The 14,025-nt window shown below is 40.4% G+C and overlaps 1 protein-coding gene across 3 annotated transcripts in view; it reads right to left on the bottom strand.

Annotated features, from left to right (window-relative positions):
• The window catches only part of rfx1a (regulatory factor X, 1a (influences HLA class II expression)), a 31,270-nt gene extending 17,875 nt beyond the window's left edge, over positions 1–13,395 (bottom strand). Inside the window, exons 1-7 of one of the 3 annotated variants that reach the window (XM_036589982.1) lie at positions 13,262–13,395; positions 11,650–12,016; positions 11,349–11,458; positions 10,364–10,459; positions 7,698–7,783; positions 6,759–7,212; positions 3,559–3,758 (exon numbers count right to left, since the gene is read on the bottom strand). In XM_036589982.1, coding sequence (XP_036445875.1) covers positions 3,559–3,758; positions 6,759–7,212; positions 7,698–7,783; positions 10,364–10,459; positions 11,349–11,458; positions 11,650–11,995 — 1,292 coding nt within the window. In that variant the 5' untranslated portion in view covers positions 11,996–12,016; positions 13,262–13,395. The remainder of the gene's footprint in view (positions 1–3,558; positions 3,759–6,758; positions 7,213–7,697; positions 7,784–10,363; positions 10,460–11,348; positions 11,459–11,649; positions 12,017–13,261) is intronic. The other 2 variants (XM_036589983.1, XM_036589984.1) reach the window with 2 other exon arrangements.
• Positions 13,396–14,025: the final 630 nt, after the last annotated feature.

The following is a 14,025-nucleotide window of genomic DNA, read 5'->3' as shown; positions in this document are numbered from 1 at the left end:
TCTTGGGCATATGCACGTCTTATTTTTTTAACTTCTTATTTCTTGTATACTCAAGAAGTAGAAGAAGAAGAAGAAAACATATAGCATTACGTTAGCAGTTATGAGCTAACCAAGTGTAACGGACCAAAAGAAATCACCCAAAATGACTTGGAAAAAAGTCTGGTTCCATTGACTTACATTAAAAGTAAACTATTTTTTTCTCCTCCTGTAAAGTTACCATTTTGGAGACGAAGTTTTCTTATGACAACAGCGATGTTTAAGGAAACTACATCCAGGAATGACAACAAGGACTGAAGAGAGCTCTTGTTTGAGAGTTCAGCATAGTATGAACTCATCTTGGCCTCTTTTCCACTGTGGAGCCAAATGGTTCTCAAGGCCATACTGTGCCATTCTGCGCTGATGCGGACTTGTTAAACCGGTTACGTTTTATTTTACCATCTGCTGAGCTGCTAAATCAGAATCAGTAGATACTACAGAAAACTACACAAAGAGCGGCTAACTGCTAACAGTTTCATACCTACACACACACACCACCCACCACAAAACATATTTGATTCCGTCCGTCACTCCAACACTCAGCGCGTTCTCAAATTCTTTATCCCCTAAATGGGTGTTATTTGAGCATCAGCTACTGAAACTGAGCCTTACTGGAAATCTGTGAACTCAGTTATTTCTACTCATACAAGACCAGGCTCCTATCTCAAAATACTTAAAACTCATGGCCAAATTACCGTTTCAAAAACATATTTGAAATGAGTTTGTAGCGTGTGTCACAAAATACATCACTTTTTGGCTTGTTTTGGCTACTGCGCTCCACAGCGAGTGGGGCTTCAAACATTCTCTTATATAGGGGCTTTCCCCACTCATGGCGTAATCAGCAAGCTGACTGGCTCTTTTACCTGAAAGGCGAGACTTTCTCTGCAAACAGACGCCATGTTGAGCATTACAAGCTTTCCCATTCATATTTCAACTAGTGATTTCTGTCCTCCTTTATAATGTCTTCATAATGGTACAGCTCAAAGCACCTTAGAACAATTCTTTTTTATCTTTCTGTCACTTCAATTCCAGACATTCAAATTTGGGATCTCATATATGAGTCTTTATCCTCTAAATGGGAATTTTTGAGCATCAGTTCAGTGGAATCGAGCCTGTGTTGTGGTGGATGGCATCAAACGTATATGTTAGCTAGCAAGCTACAGCAAAAACACTACAGAACAGGTTTGATTTCAGGTTTTGTCACTCCAACACTAATCAGTCAAGTTCGTTAGCTAACGGTATTCAAAAGAAATGCACTGAGCCCAGTTTTTAAGTGTTCCATGCTCAGAGCCATTCAACCCTGAAGTGTAAAAGAGGCCTAAGAGAGCTCTTGTTTGAGAGTTTAGTTCCTCCTTTTTACCTGTTTCAAGATAAGGCATGTGGCTTTTTAAAATTCTCAGTGTCTTTTTATTTGTTTTTTAATTACGCTTTGTGAGCTTCTGCCGCATTTTGTTTTAAAAACTGAGAATTGGGTTGGATCTGTCTTTGCTCTCAGAACAGCCTGAATTCTTTGTGGTATGGATTTAAACAGTTGCTAGAAATGTTCCTTGAAGATTTTGGCCCATGTTGACATGACTGCATCACATAATTGCTGCAGATTGTTAGCTGCGCAGTCATGCTGTGAATCTCCTGTTCTACCATGTTCTCCCAAAGATGCTGTAGTGGATTCATATCTGGTGACTGTGAAGGCCTCTGAAGTACACTGAACTCACTCACAAGTTCATGGAAAGGGTTTGAGACTTATGCTTTGTAACATGGCAAATTATCATGCTGAAAGTAGCCATTAGAAGATGGGTAAACTGTGACCATAAAAGGTGTGCACATGGTCAACATGATTTCATGATATTTGCACCACATTCTGACCATCTGCATGTCATAGCAGAAATCCAGACTTCTCAGAGCAGGCAACATTTTTCCAATCTTCAGTTGTTGAGGTCTGTGAGATTCTGTGACCCCTGTTGCCACAGATTTCTGTTCTTGGCTGACAGGTGTAGAAATTAATGTGATCTTCTGCTGTTGTAGCCCATCCACCTTAAAATTCAACTTGTTGTGCTTTTCTGATCACCACTGTTGTAAAGAGTCAGAGTTACTGTAGCCTTCCTGTCAGCTCAGTCTGACCATTCTCCTCTGAACTCTCTCATCAACACTCACATAACTGCTGCTCACTGGACATAATTTTGTTTTTTTTGCACCATTCTGGGTGAAAATCTCAGATCAGCAGTTTCTAAATATGTAAAACACCCTGTCTGGCAACTACAACCACATCACAATGAAAGTCACTTAGATCACATTTTTCCCACTCTGATGTTTGATGTGAAAATTAGCTGACTGCCTTGACCCCTTTTGTGATGACTGCATGATAGAACAAGTGTACAGATGTTCCTAATAACGTGACTTTTGAGAATACTGTGCACTTCATTTATTCAAGTTATTCATTTTTTAGCATCAGGAAAAAGCAGAAAACAAATACTTAACAGAACATTATTCAGAAGCAATAACAATTAAATATAATTACTAATTTTTCAGTATTTACTGTTTTCACCCTTTTCCACACCTCCAAAGTTCAGTCTTAAGCCTGTTTCACAACAGACGCAATGCAGTTTAAGTGGTAATCCAGAACCACTCCACAACGCTTGTTATTTCACAATGGCTGTGACATAAATGCATTGAGAGGAACACGGTTTCTGTTTGCATTGCATTTTCATGTAATACAAATGTCTTTATTGTCTCCTTATTGTTTAAATAAACTTAATGTAGATGATATAAAGAGATCGCCAATAAAAACCTGACTTGCTGCAGTGACTGGCATTCTCACCATGTGATGTACAGCTACTGTTTCTGCCAAGAAACTGCTAACAGGCCACGCATCAAAAATAGACCCAAAGTGTCTTTTTTGCGCTTGACATGGAAAAATACGCTCTGGGCTTTACACCAGATGTGGCACCGCTGTGGTGCCACACCTGGTGTGAAGTGGGCTTTAGAAGTTGATTTCATTTTTTGCTTCTCACAATGCAAGTAATCCCATACACATTCAGTGATGTTGAGGTCTGGACTCTGGGGTGGTCAGTCCTTTGTTATGAGGAACACCAGCAGCTTCTTTGTTAGATTTGCACATTATCTCAGAGTGGAAGGATGAACACAAACACCGGTGTTTTTTTTTTTTTTTCAAAACTGAAGCAAGAGTGAAGCTTTATTTTCTATTCTCTCTCAAAGATGAAACCTGTTTATCTGATTGGCACAGTTGTTAGGAGTCCCATTTTCTCCATATACTTTAATGACTTTTTTTACTCTACTTTTAGAAACTCATGTCTTTCACATATTTTCCTTTGACTTTCCCTTTATGCAAGTGAATTATCCTGTATCTCATTGTCTCATAAATCTCTCCTGATAAATTAATAACTTGTACTTAATTACTGGAAATGAAATTAATGACAGTAACACCTATGAGCTGAAATTATCTTTTTTTTTGTTTGTTTTCCAAATTTTTAGCTCCTTAAAATTAATACTGGTATCCGTCCTTACCGGGTGCCCAGTCGTCTCGTTCTCAAGCCCATGAAGACAGAGCGGATGAGCTTGCCGAAGGAAGCAGCATTTACGGGCTCCAGCTTCTGCTCCTGGCAGTGCAGCAGGTAGTGGCAGTAGAGGGTGGAGCGCGGCAGGCTCACGCCCTCCGCCGTCTCATAATTATCCAACAACCACTGCACCTGAGGGCCAGAGGACAGCTGCAGGGATGAGACACACACACAGCCACACACACACTCAGACAGAGAGCCCAGGGATGGCCTGACATACACACGCAAAAAGAGGACGGCCACACAGACACAAAAAACACACTTTCCCATGCACCGCTCGTGCATACGCATGCAGAGAAGTGCACTTAGGGAGTCGTGTTCAGTCGAGTCATTTCACGAGATCTGTGCCATTTAGCCATGTTAATTTTCATGTAAATAAATCACAGTTTTTTGTCCTCTATAGTTTTAGTTACATATTGCTCTTACGAAAAAGGTGGGGGGTTGGGGGACGGGGGTTTTTCAACAGTTAATTACATGTCTTTTCTGTGAATATTGCAAAACTGTTTTCTTAATATTTTGTGGGATGGGGGTGCATACCTTGCTTGAAGGGATGTCAAGGATGGAAAAAACTAACAAATTATGAATGCTAAACAATTTGGATATTTTAACTGCTCTGAGGACTGAAATTATGTTGTTTACTCATCATATGACTTATTGTGGCGGTACATTATTTTTAAGGCTAAATAAGGTGGAAAACAGATAAAAACAGATAAATTACTGCATTTTACTAAAAATTAATGTTTTTAAGCTAAATTTATATATGTATATACATTAGAGCATGGCGCAGACAATTTCAAATGACATTTGTGTGGATTTAAACACCAGTTGTACATAATTTTCCAACCTCTCTAAATCCCTTAGAATTAAACAGGCTGTTTTTTGTTACTATGCCTTTAAGACTAATATATGTAAATTCTGATGGGCTGCTCTGTTTTGTGCCTCATACAAAAAGCAGTCCAGACTAAAACACACTTTATAACTTCAGTGTGAAGTGTAGGGCCAAATTTATATTTGTAAATGCGTTGTTTTTCATGACATCACAAAACAATAAATTCAGAACAGGCAGTCCATATGGACTGTACAGACTGGGGAGTGAAATTTTTTTAACTTTAACAATGTTTGCATTCTATATCAAACTTCTTTGCTTCAATAATTTAGCATTTTTTCCACAATATGGGCCCTTTAATACAACGTTTAATTTGTAATATTTGAGATGGAACTTCAAATTACTTGTTGTACAGATGTGAAAATGTAAATATGCCTGCATTCCCAAAAAAATGTCTAAAAAAAACCCATTATTTCCACGTGCTTGTTAGCAAATTTCTGTCTCTAATACACGGCATCGAATGTTGTGGCACTCTTTTCATGAAATGACCCGTTTATGAAAGAGGAAAATGATAAAATGTAAACTGAGTGATCACATATGAAACTACATGCAGATTATGGATTATATTATATATTATATTAGCTCCTAAAATCATAGAAATACCATTATCTTAGAATCAATAAAGACACATATACAGTGCATGACACAGTTCTGACTCATTCTGATTCAGACACATGCTTAGTAGTGTTGTACTCTTCCGCGTGCCGTCGCATACAATACGGGTATGCAACAGAACATACAACCAATGGGATGCCTGCAGCTTTGACTGGTTCCCCTAGCAAGATATGCAGCCATGTAGGAGGGCCATTAGAGTGAATGTGAGTATCAAAAGATGACTCTCCTCTCTCATGCAAATTTATGATATGAAACATGATGGAGTCATGATTGAATTTTGCATTTGCATTCAATGAACATGACAGCACAGTGAAAGAAAGTAAAACCTGTTCTAGTGCTGTCAAAGTAGTACACGTTTTTCCTAGAAGAACACAAATGTATGCAAACAGGGAAATCTGAATTTATGAATAATTTGTGTATTCCGGTGCTGTTGTCTCTACGGAAATTTTCACAGCTACTCCGATAACTCTATTCATTGCGCCTAATGGCATGGGTTCAATAGAGGAGACGAATGCTGAGGTTTATATGCTTTGAGCCACATCATGACTGACCTTTGTGACTCTCATTGTCTCACTCTGCTCTTTAACTGTGCTCTCTGATGCGTGATAGGGAATGATGACATCATCATCGTCCTTATGTACTGCAAACAATAATATCTTGGCAAGTCAAATCATCTAAAATCTGGCCAACAAATCGAATACTTGTCATTACACTTATGTTGTAAGAATATTATTAGACTATTCAATGTATTTCTAGACATTCTGTACTTTAAAGGGGAATTCCAGCGATTTTTCAAAATTTCTGCAAAATTCTTACAAAGTCATTCAGAGTGGTTTGATGTAAAGTTATCCATTGTGGAGAAACTAACCCATGATTTCTTTACAGTGGAGGTTGCATTGTCTACAACATAAATATTATAATTTTATTTACTATCCAAAACCACCAGTGAACCTACATTTGTCTTCTAAACTTAATGTAATGTTGATTCTGGTAAAATAGTGCTAAATCTGTTTTGCTTTACTGTGCACCTTTTTTGCTTTTCTGTATGTACCTCTCCACCTTGAATGCGTTTAAAAATAATTTAGACCAAAAGCTTATCCCAAAGATATCGTTAAAACAGTGTCTCATACATCGGGCACCATATTTGTAACCATTTCCCGTAATAACTTTCTGTGAGGGAGGTTTTACAAGCATTAAACTCCTCAGACATCTGGTTCTAATCACCGCCACTGTGAACAATTCTGACTATGATTGTGATATGTTTCTGTAGAAAAGAGTATTTCACATCAAATCCCTCAGAATGACTTTGTTTAAAATGGTTTTCTCAACCATTTAATTATGCTGAAATTTAGAAAAATCTCTGCCATTTCCCTCTTAATTAAAGTAAATGAAATTGCCTTGTTTAAGATCATTTCACTATATAAAATTAATTAAAAAACAAGAAGAAATTTTTAGAAATAGGCTGAATAATTCTATAATATTCTTACAACAGACTCATAAGCAGAAACATTAGATATAATTTCAGATGATTTCACTTGACAAGGTATAATTTTTTGCAATGTACTGGGAAGGGTGAAGGTGACGAGTGAGTGACAAGTGTGGCCGAACAATTGGTCTGGTCTTCGCCTTTGTGCTTTTTTCGGTCATACCTTTTTGTCTGCCGACGGCACGCTATTCTCCTCTCCCTCGCTAATACTCACGGTGGCCGGGGACGCACGGGCCGTGTGAGAGTAACTCTGGCCGTTTCCGCTGCTGCTGCTGCTGGTGCCCCCGCTGCCCAGCATGTAGCCTCCCTGTATCACGTAGCTACCACCACTGCCGTTAGCCCCACCCCCTCCTTCTCCAGAGCCACTGGATGCCGCCCCTGAGGCTGCGATCACGGCCGTGGCTCCGCCCCCTGTGCCCGCCGTGGGGTTGGCCACAATCTGGCCCGTCCCAGCAACAAACATGGAGACGCCAGTGGAGCCTGTGGTCACTGCAACGGTCAGAGGGGTGCCGGGGGAGGCAGCCTGGGAGCCAGAGGCAGAGGTGGTCTCATAGTACTGACCGCCACTGGTTTGGGTGTACAAGGGAGTGTCCGTGTAGGGGAAACTGCTGGAGCGACTGAGAAGGGAAGGAAAAATTGAGTTATAAAATAAACTGCTCTGAATAACATGATGGCTGTTAATTTCAGTGCTTTGTCAATTTATACACAAGAACAAGACACATGTAATTAATACTACTGTATGCAGAAGCATCAGGAGTACAAATAAACAATGTGCATTTCTAACTGTTTTGAAACTTCATTCAAATTGTTAGTACCTTGATGAAAGAAACTGCACCTAAACATTAGCTTTTTCTGAGTGTATTTTAACAGTGTACCCTGAAATACCTCTTCAACACCAAAACAAGCAGAAAAACACAAGAAGTACAAACTTGAACTTGTTGATACAGTGTGCAAATGAAATATAATTCATCATGTAACAATGTAATTAACTTAGTATTTACATATTTATAACTGTGTAATGACTTAAAACTTCTAAAGGTTAACAGCCATTGCTGTGGTGACATGGAACCATGTGACTGACTTATCAATGCTGTGGACTTACATGGTACTGGTAGTATAGTTAGTGTCTCCCTCCACATACTGCACCTGGTTAGTGTACACATGCTGCACCGGCACCTGCTGAAGCTGCTGCAGGCAGATGTGCACGTGAGAGAACACAAACACACACAGGCACACACAATGAGAATATGCTCACTTCCTTCCTTCCTCTTTCTCAGCTCTTTCCGAGAAAATCCTATTGCCACATAACCAGACCATTTTTATCTCTTATACTTCATGACTTCAGTAAGCAACAACAGGTCTGGTTGTTATTTAAAGTGATGATTCGACCAAAGTCTACTTTACACAATGCCCCCCTTACCCTTAATCAGGCTTCAAGTACACTGCTAGTACTGTTTTTATCAATGTGATGTGATTTTGTCAATTTGTACAGATACCAGTGTCAGAAACCACATAAGCAAATGTATTTGGTCATTAAAGCAGAATTTTCAATTTTTTTGCATAATTAAATTGTTAGATTGTAACGTCTTTCAAATTGTTTTGATGTGAATTGCTTCATTTCACAGAAACTTACCAAGTCCAAGACCAGTGGTGATAGTAACCTGAGGTCTGAAGTGTTTAATGCCTCTAAAAGCTATCTGACAAAAAGTTATTACATGGAATGGTTACAAATGCTGCATGATGCCTGAGACATGTTTTATGATAGTTTTCAGATAAGGTTTTGTTGTTGCATTCGGGGTGTTCTAAGGCAAAATGGTACCCAAGGAAAAAATACTTTTCAAGATTTACCTCTATTTTACTATTAGCAAAATTACATACAAAAACAACATACTAAAACTCAGACACCGTAACCCCTGATTCTTATAACCACAACTGTAAAGAAGTTGGTAAGTTTCTATAATGTGCATCATTTCACTCAAACGACTTTGTTTACCACTCAATGATTACTCGCAAGGTACCTCTGCCTTTTAGCAGAGCTAACTTCACATCTTGGCTGATCAACTACATGGGTAAGGAGAAGACTGTGTAAACTTGATTTTTGGTTGAATCATTGCTTTAAGCCTGCTTCTTTCTCTAAAGCCACCTACTCCATGGCTGGAAGCAGCCTCAAACAGGAAGGGCTGGGCTACGGACACTGTGGGGACAGCAGAGTAGAGGGGCTGCTCTGACTCCCAGCCTAAAGTCATAACAGGGATAGAGAAGGTGCCTGGAGTAAAGGCCCGAGGCAGTGAAAGTGGGATGTAGGGGGAAACTCCTGGATAGTCCAACGTGTAGCATGAGTGGTAGAGGCCATCTGCATATGACTCTACAGATCTATCTGCTATTGCTGCTGCCCTGTACTCTGACCACTGCTGTACCTCTCTCTCTCTCTGCCTTTTCCCCTCTCTCTCTGCTTTCTTCTCTTGCTGTCTGTAAGAAGGACTCTGGAAGTAAGCAGTGGAAGGTGACACAGTTTTCTACCACAATTTATCCACAAATACTACAGACTAATACAGTTCATTTAAGAGAATGTGTCATTGAAGGAATAGTTTGGCTAAAAATCCAATTCACACTATTTTCCCTTATTCCAAGTGTAGGCTAATGTGGCTAAGAAGCGATGGATGCTTAAACCTAACTGATTAGCACTGTCCAAACCACATGCCTAAATCACATACTCATCTCAAAATACATCATTTTGAGGTAATCTCAAATAAACTTGGTTAGATGGTTTCTGATATAGTCTATAAAGATGGAGCAAAGATTATGACATAAACACAGTTTATGAAACAATAATAGCAACCATCTTGAACTCTGAAATTTATTAAAGATTCTCTAACAACTTGTTTGAGGTTTGAGGCAAGTGTATGAAGATTTACAGTACACATCTACTTGCACTTTTTAAGGCCAGATCTCTGCTCATCACCAGTGGGCAGTTCTATGTTTTTGTTATGAAAAATGAAGAATAAGAACCCTCTCAAACATGTCTGGGAAATTAAGCTGCAAAAATAGTTTAATTGTTTTTATGATGTCATGAAAACACATTTACATACATCCACCAATTCAGCCAACAGCACTGTAGTCCCACCCTACACTGAAATTATAAGAAATGTTTCAGCTTAAATTGCTTTTTGAATGAGACGCAAAACAGGACAGCCAATCAGCTCATTTCCAAATTTGAAATGTATGGACTAGGGGGTGAATGAATGGTACATTTTAAATACTTTCATAGTATTTACATACTATACTGGAAATTTGGATTTCATGACAAGGGCCCTATACTGTGCATCAATCATCCACACAAGCCAGCAAGCTGTCTGTCTTAGCAAATAATCTACGAGCTCCACATGATTTAAACTGCCTTCCCATTTAAACAATGTCCATGTCTGACGTCACTGCCAACAGTTATGTATAAAAACAAAAATTTTCATTATTACAATTCCTATGTATTCAAAAGGAGAACAACTGGTTAAACACAATGCAGAGGACAGACTCATTTGCATAAAGTAGAAATCTGCTGAACTTTTTTACTGCATGGTGAGGCTGTTTTCCCCTCGCCACAACTGGCAGAGCTCTCTTTTGAAATGTATATGATGCAGCGTTAAGCTGCAAGTAAACGTGCTGTTCAGCATTCAGTTTGCACAGTGCTAATAGGTGGGGTTGTTAGCTTCGTTAAAATTGCTTAAGAAATGTAAATAGAAGAATGAGGGTTGGGTCTGTGTATGCAGTCACCTCCTGAGTCAAGTGTACAGGCTGAAGGCTGGTGACACTCAGTTGGGTGCCCTGTTCAGTCTTGGTTGTCTGAGATGTGGCTTGAACCACTGACCTCTGTGGACAAAAATACAGAGAAACCTATCACATACAGAGAACAAGAGGATGATCGTCATTCAGATCTGAACAATGTACCTAATGGTTTTACAAGCAAAAAATAAATGTGATTGAAAAATGCAAACATTCTTTTTTTTGTCTGTTCCCTTTTCTCAGTAACAGCTTGTTGACAGCAACACATCCTTTCAGACTCATTGTGCTGAGCTGTCAGGATGGACAGAAACAGCTGTGGATTTTTCAAATCTGAAGCAAGAGTGGAGCTTGATTTTCTCCTCTCTCTCAAAGATGAAAGCTTTAAGTATTGTTTATCTGGCGGTGACCAGTTCGGTGGTCTTGTATGGTTGTCAGAAGTTCCATTTTCTCTATATCTTTTAATAATTTATTTAATTTAGTTTTTGGAAACTCCTGTTTTTTCACTTCTCTTTTGAATTTCCTCTTCCTTATGCAAGTGGACTCTCTTACTGCTATTCTTCTCAGAAATATCCCCATTTTAGATGCACAACTGAAAACAAAATTGTAAGGCAGCTAAGGTGTGTTTAGGTAGTTGCTTGTGTGAATGTCAGTCTCTCTTTGAAGGGAATCATAATGTTCCTTTGGGAACAGTTCTGATGGCAGGACACAGCTGTGACTAGTCAGTTTTAAGATGAAGGAGTTAAAGTGGCAGTAGGGTGCACAAAAGAGAGAGTGAACAAATGAAATGCAGACAGATTTGATATTATACTTAGTCTTGGAGGCTTTTGTGTAACTGTTAATTATGTTTCATGCTTTTTTCTGACACTGAAAAAATGACTTGTAACTTGTACGTAATGGCAATTGTGAGTCGAAATGAAATAAACGAAAGGGCGGTCTCTGACTTTTTTCACAGTTCTGTATGTGTGTGCGCCTCTACCTGCTGGGATGACTGCACCTGCTGCACCACTTGAGTGGGAACTCCAGTCTGCACCACTGTAGGAGGAGGACTGGAGTCTGAAACTGAGTCATTGGAGTGGAGGGAGCCCTCTGGAAAAAGTGAAAGGTGCAGAAAAGCTCACATGAGGTTTACGGTACATGCACAGTAGTACAAAATACCAATCTTTATATTTTAATAACCACACCCATCCCTAGTATACATCTGCAAAGTATATATTTAAAGGATGTCTCTCCTCCATGTATTCTACCTATAGCTGCAACCTTACACGTCACGCCCTCACCTGTAACTGTGACCACGATGTACTGTGGTGTGCTCTGGGCATTGCTGGACTGTGTGGGTGAACTCTGAATTTCAGCTGTGACATACTGGGTCTGTGTGGGTGGGGCTTGAGTGGGCGGGGCTTGGGCAACTACTTGTGTTTTCTGGGCTGTTGTAGGAGGGGGTGTGGTCTGGCCCGTGGGCGCCGACACTGAGCCGGACGCTACAGTGGTCTGCAGCTCTGCCAGGAACTGCTGAGGGGCTGCAGAGGCAGCAGCGGCGGCAGACTGCCCCGATGCTACGGTTACGGTGCCCCCTTGCGCCTGGGAGGCCTGTTGCAGCTCCCCCACATAGGCTGGAGTTGCCATTGAGATAGCCTGGTTTAAAGTCTGCAAAAGAGAAAGAATGTGAACCTCAAAACAAGTTCAGGTCATTCAAAAGGGAAAAAAGCATAAATGTCTGCAAGCAGGTCCAATAAGGTTTTATTTACATGCTAGTAACTTTGTTATTAATATTTTAGATAACTTCTATCACAAAGGCTTCACTCAGGTCTTCCCCTACCAGCCATTAAAGGCCCAGCTCAAAGAACAGGGAAGACTCAGCAAAGCATTTGGTGTCCTGTTACAAGTAATGTGATAGCTGTTTGCAAAGCAGTTGCTCTGCGCACGTACTACTGGCAGAAACTCAAAGCAGGCAGACTAGGAAACAAAAGGACTGAGGGTGAATACTTCCCAGCAAATGTTAGTTCCTGGTAGTTCCTTATTGTGCCAACTATTTTTAGGTCCCTTGTCTCCACGGACACTGTTTATATTACACAGCAAGCCCTTTGGCTGCACCACCTCCCTTTATAAACAGCACAGATTAATCGGTCTCAACATTACTGTTTTAGAGACTATTTAGAACAGGCGTAGATGTCTGGGGCGAAAGCGTGAAGTGAAATGGGATTTTCATGTCACCTCACGACCCAACGCTGTGCTTTATAATGAAGGGGAATGACTGGGTTCACTCCAGTGTAAAACATTAAAATGAGATTCAACCGTGTGGAGGTTAAATACAAGTTACTCGTTTAAACAGCATCACTGTATCTGTGATATACTGGAGACGAACATTTTTGTAACGTCGACACGACAGTGCAAACAGTAAATTGTCCCCTCGGACTTGGCTGTAGCTATGCCAACGGCGTTTATTTTCAACGGCTTGGCTACCTAGCAACGCTAGCTGGCTAGTGAAAGTGAAGGGTGTTCGCCGTCTTTCGCCGACTAGCTTAGCCTAGCTTTGCTCGTGGAGCCAGCAATGAGTGTAGACTCGCTTATATTCTGCTAACAACACCCGCCATTTTGTACAGCCAATCTAGCATTTGACATCGTCATAACAACGACTAGCTCTGTCGAGGCGAACAGAAGCTAACAGTCTGTTCGGCGTGTTGATTCGGATCCCCCGCTGGCCGGCTATGCTTCGCGAGTCACCCCTAGAGCGGCTCTCGAGCCAATCACTTAGCCAGGCAGGTGGCTATAATGGCTACGGACACATTATATCTAGCTACGGTTAGTGGAAAAAATACAACAGTCCTCGTAATAGTTTCCCTTACAAACGTAATATAGCTCGACAGGCGAAATTAAAAAGAATGTTATCACCTTTAAGTCCGAGTGAATTTTCCACCGGTATTTTGGATTTGTTTTATAGTTTCAATGAATCGGGCTGTTGTTGTTGATTCTCGTTGCTGGGTTCTTGTCGCCAGGACTACCGTGGCTATGGCGCTTCCTCCTCACCCGGGCAACTGTTGCTACCCACCCGCTTACATCCCGCCCCTTTGTTTCGTCTGATTGGTCCAAAGGGGGCGATAGCAACTAAGTTGTCTTTCGCCCATTGGTCCAATAAAAATGTCAGTGCCGACTGCGTCATCTCGTTTGTCCAAATTCTGTGTCAATCACAGCTGTAAGCCGCTGTAAAGGGGTGCAAACACTATGATGTCGAGGCCATATTTCTGAAGTCGGACCATGTTCTCTTATTATTGATTTAAAATGGCAGAATCTGCGAAAAGCCTGATCTTGGAGCTCATGTTAGCAGCAGAGCTCTTCACATATATATATTTGCCATTTAAAGGTAATTGTTCAAAGGCAAAGTGAACAGCAACATTTGTAGCCTTCTTTACAAACTTGCACAAATAGCACTAGCCCAGTTCTTCAGAAATATCACCTGTTACTCAAAGCTCAAATTAAGATATCAAGGTAAGGAACTACCTACTTTTTCGAGGAAGCAAAAAAAGCTACAATAAAGGGAGTTTGTATGATATTTAATTGAGTATTAGATTATTATTGTAAAATGAAGGTAGAAAACTATACAGTTCTGTCAGCGTGCCCTTGACCTCTCCTCCGTCCACTGCAGACAATGTGGCAAT

This window comes from Colossoma macropomum, unplaced genomic scaffold, assembly GCF_904425465.1.
Source record: "Colossoma macropomum unplaced genomic scaffold, Colossoma_macropomum, whole genome shotgun sequence".
Taxonomy (NCBI): Eukaryota; Metazoa; Chordata; class Actinopteri; order Characiformes; family Serrasalmidae; genus Colossoma; species Colossoma macropomum.
Note: the sequence above shows the minus strand (reverse complement) of the source record. Positions and strands in the feature narration are given on the sequence as shown.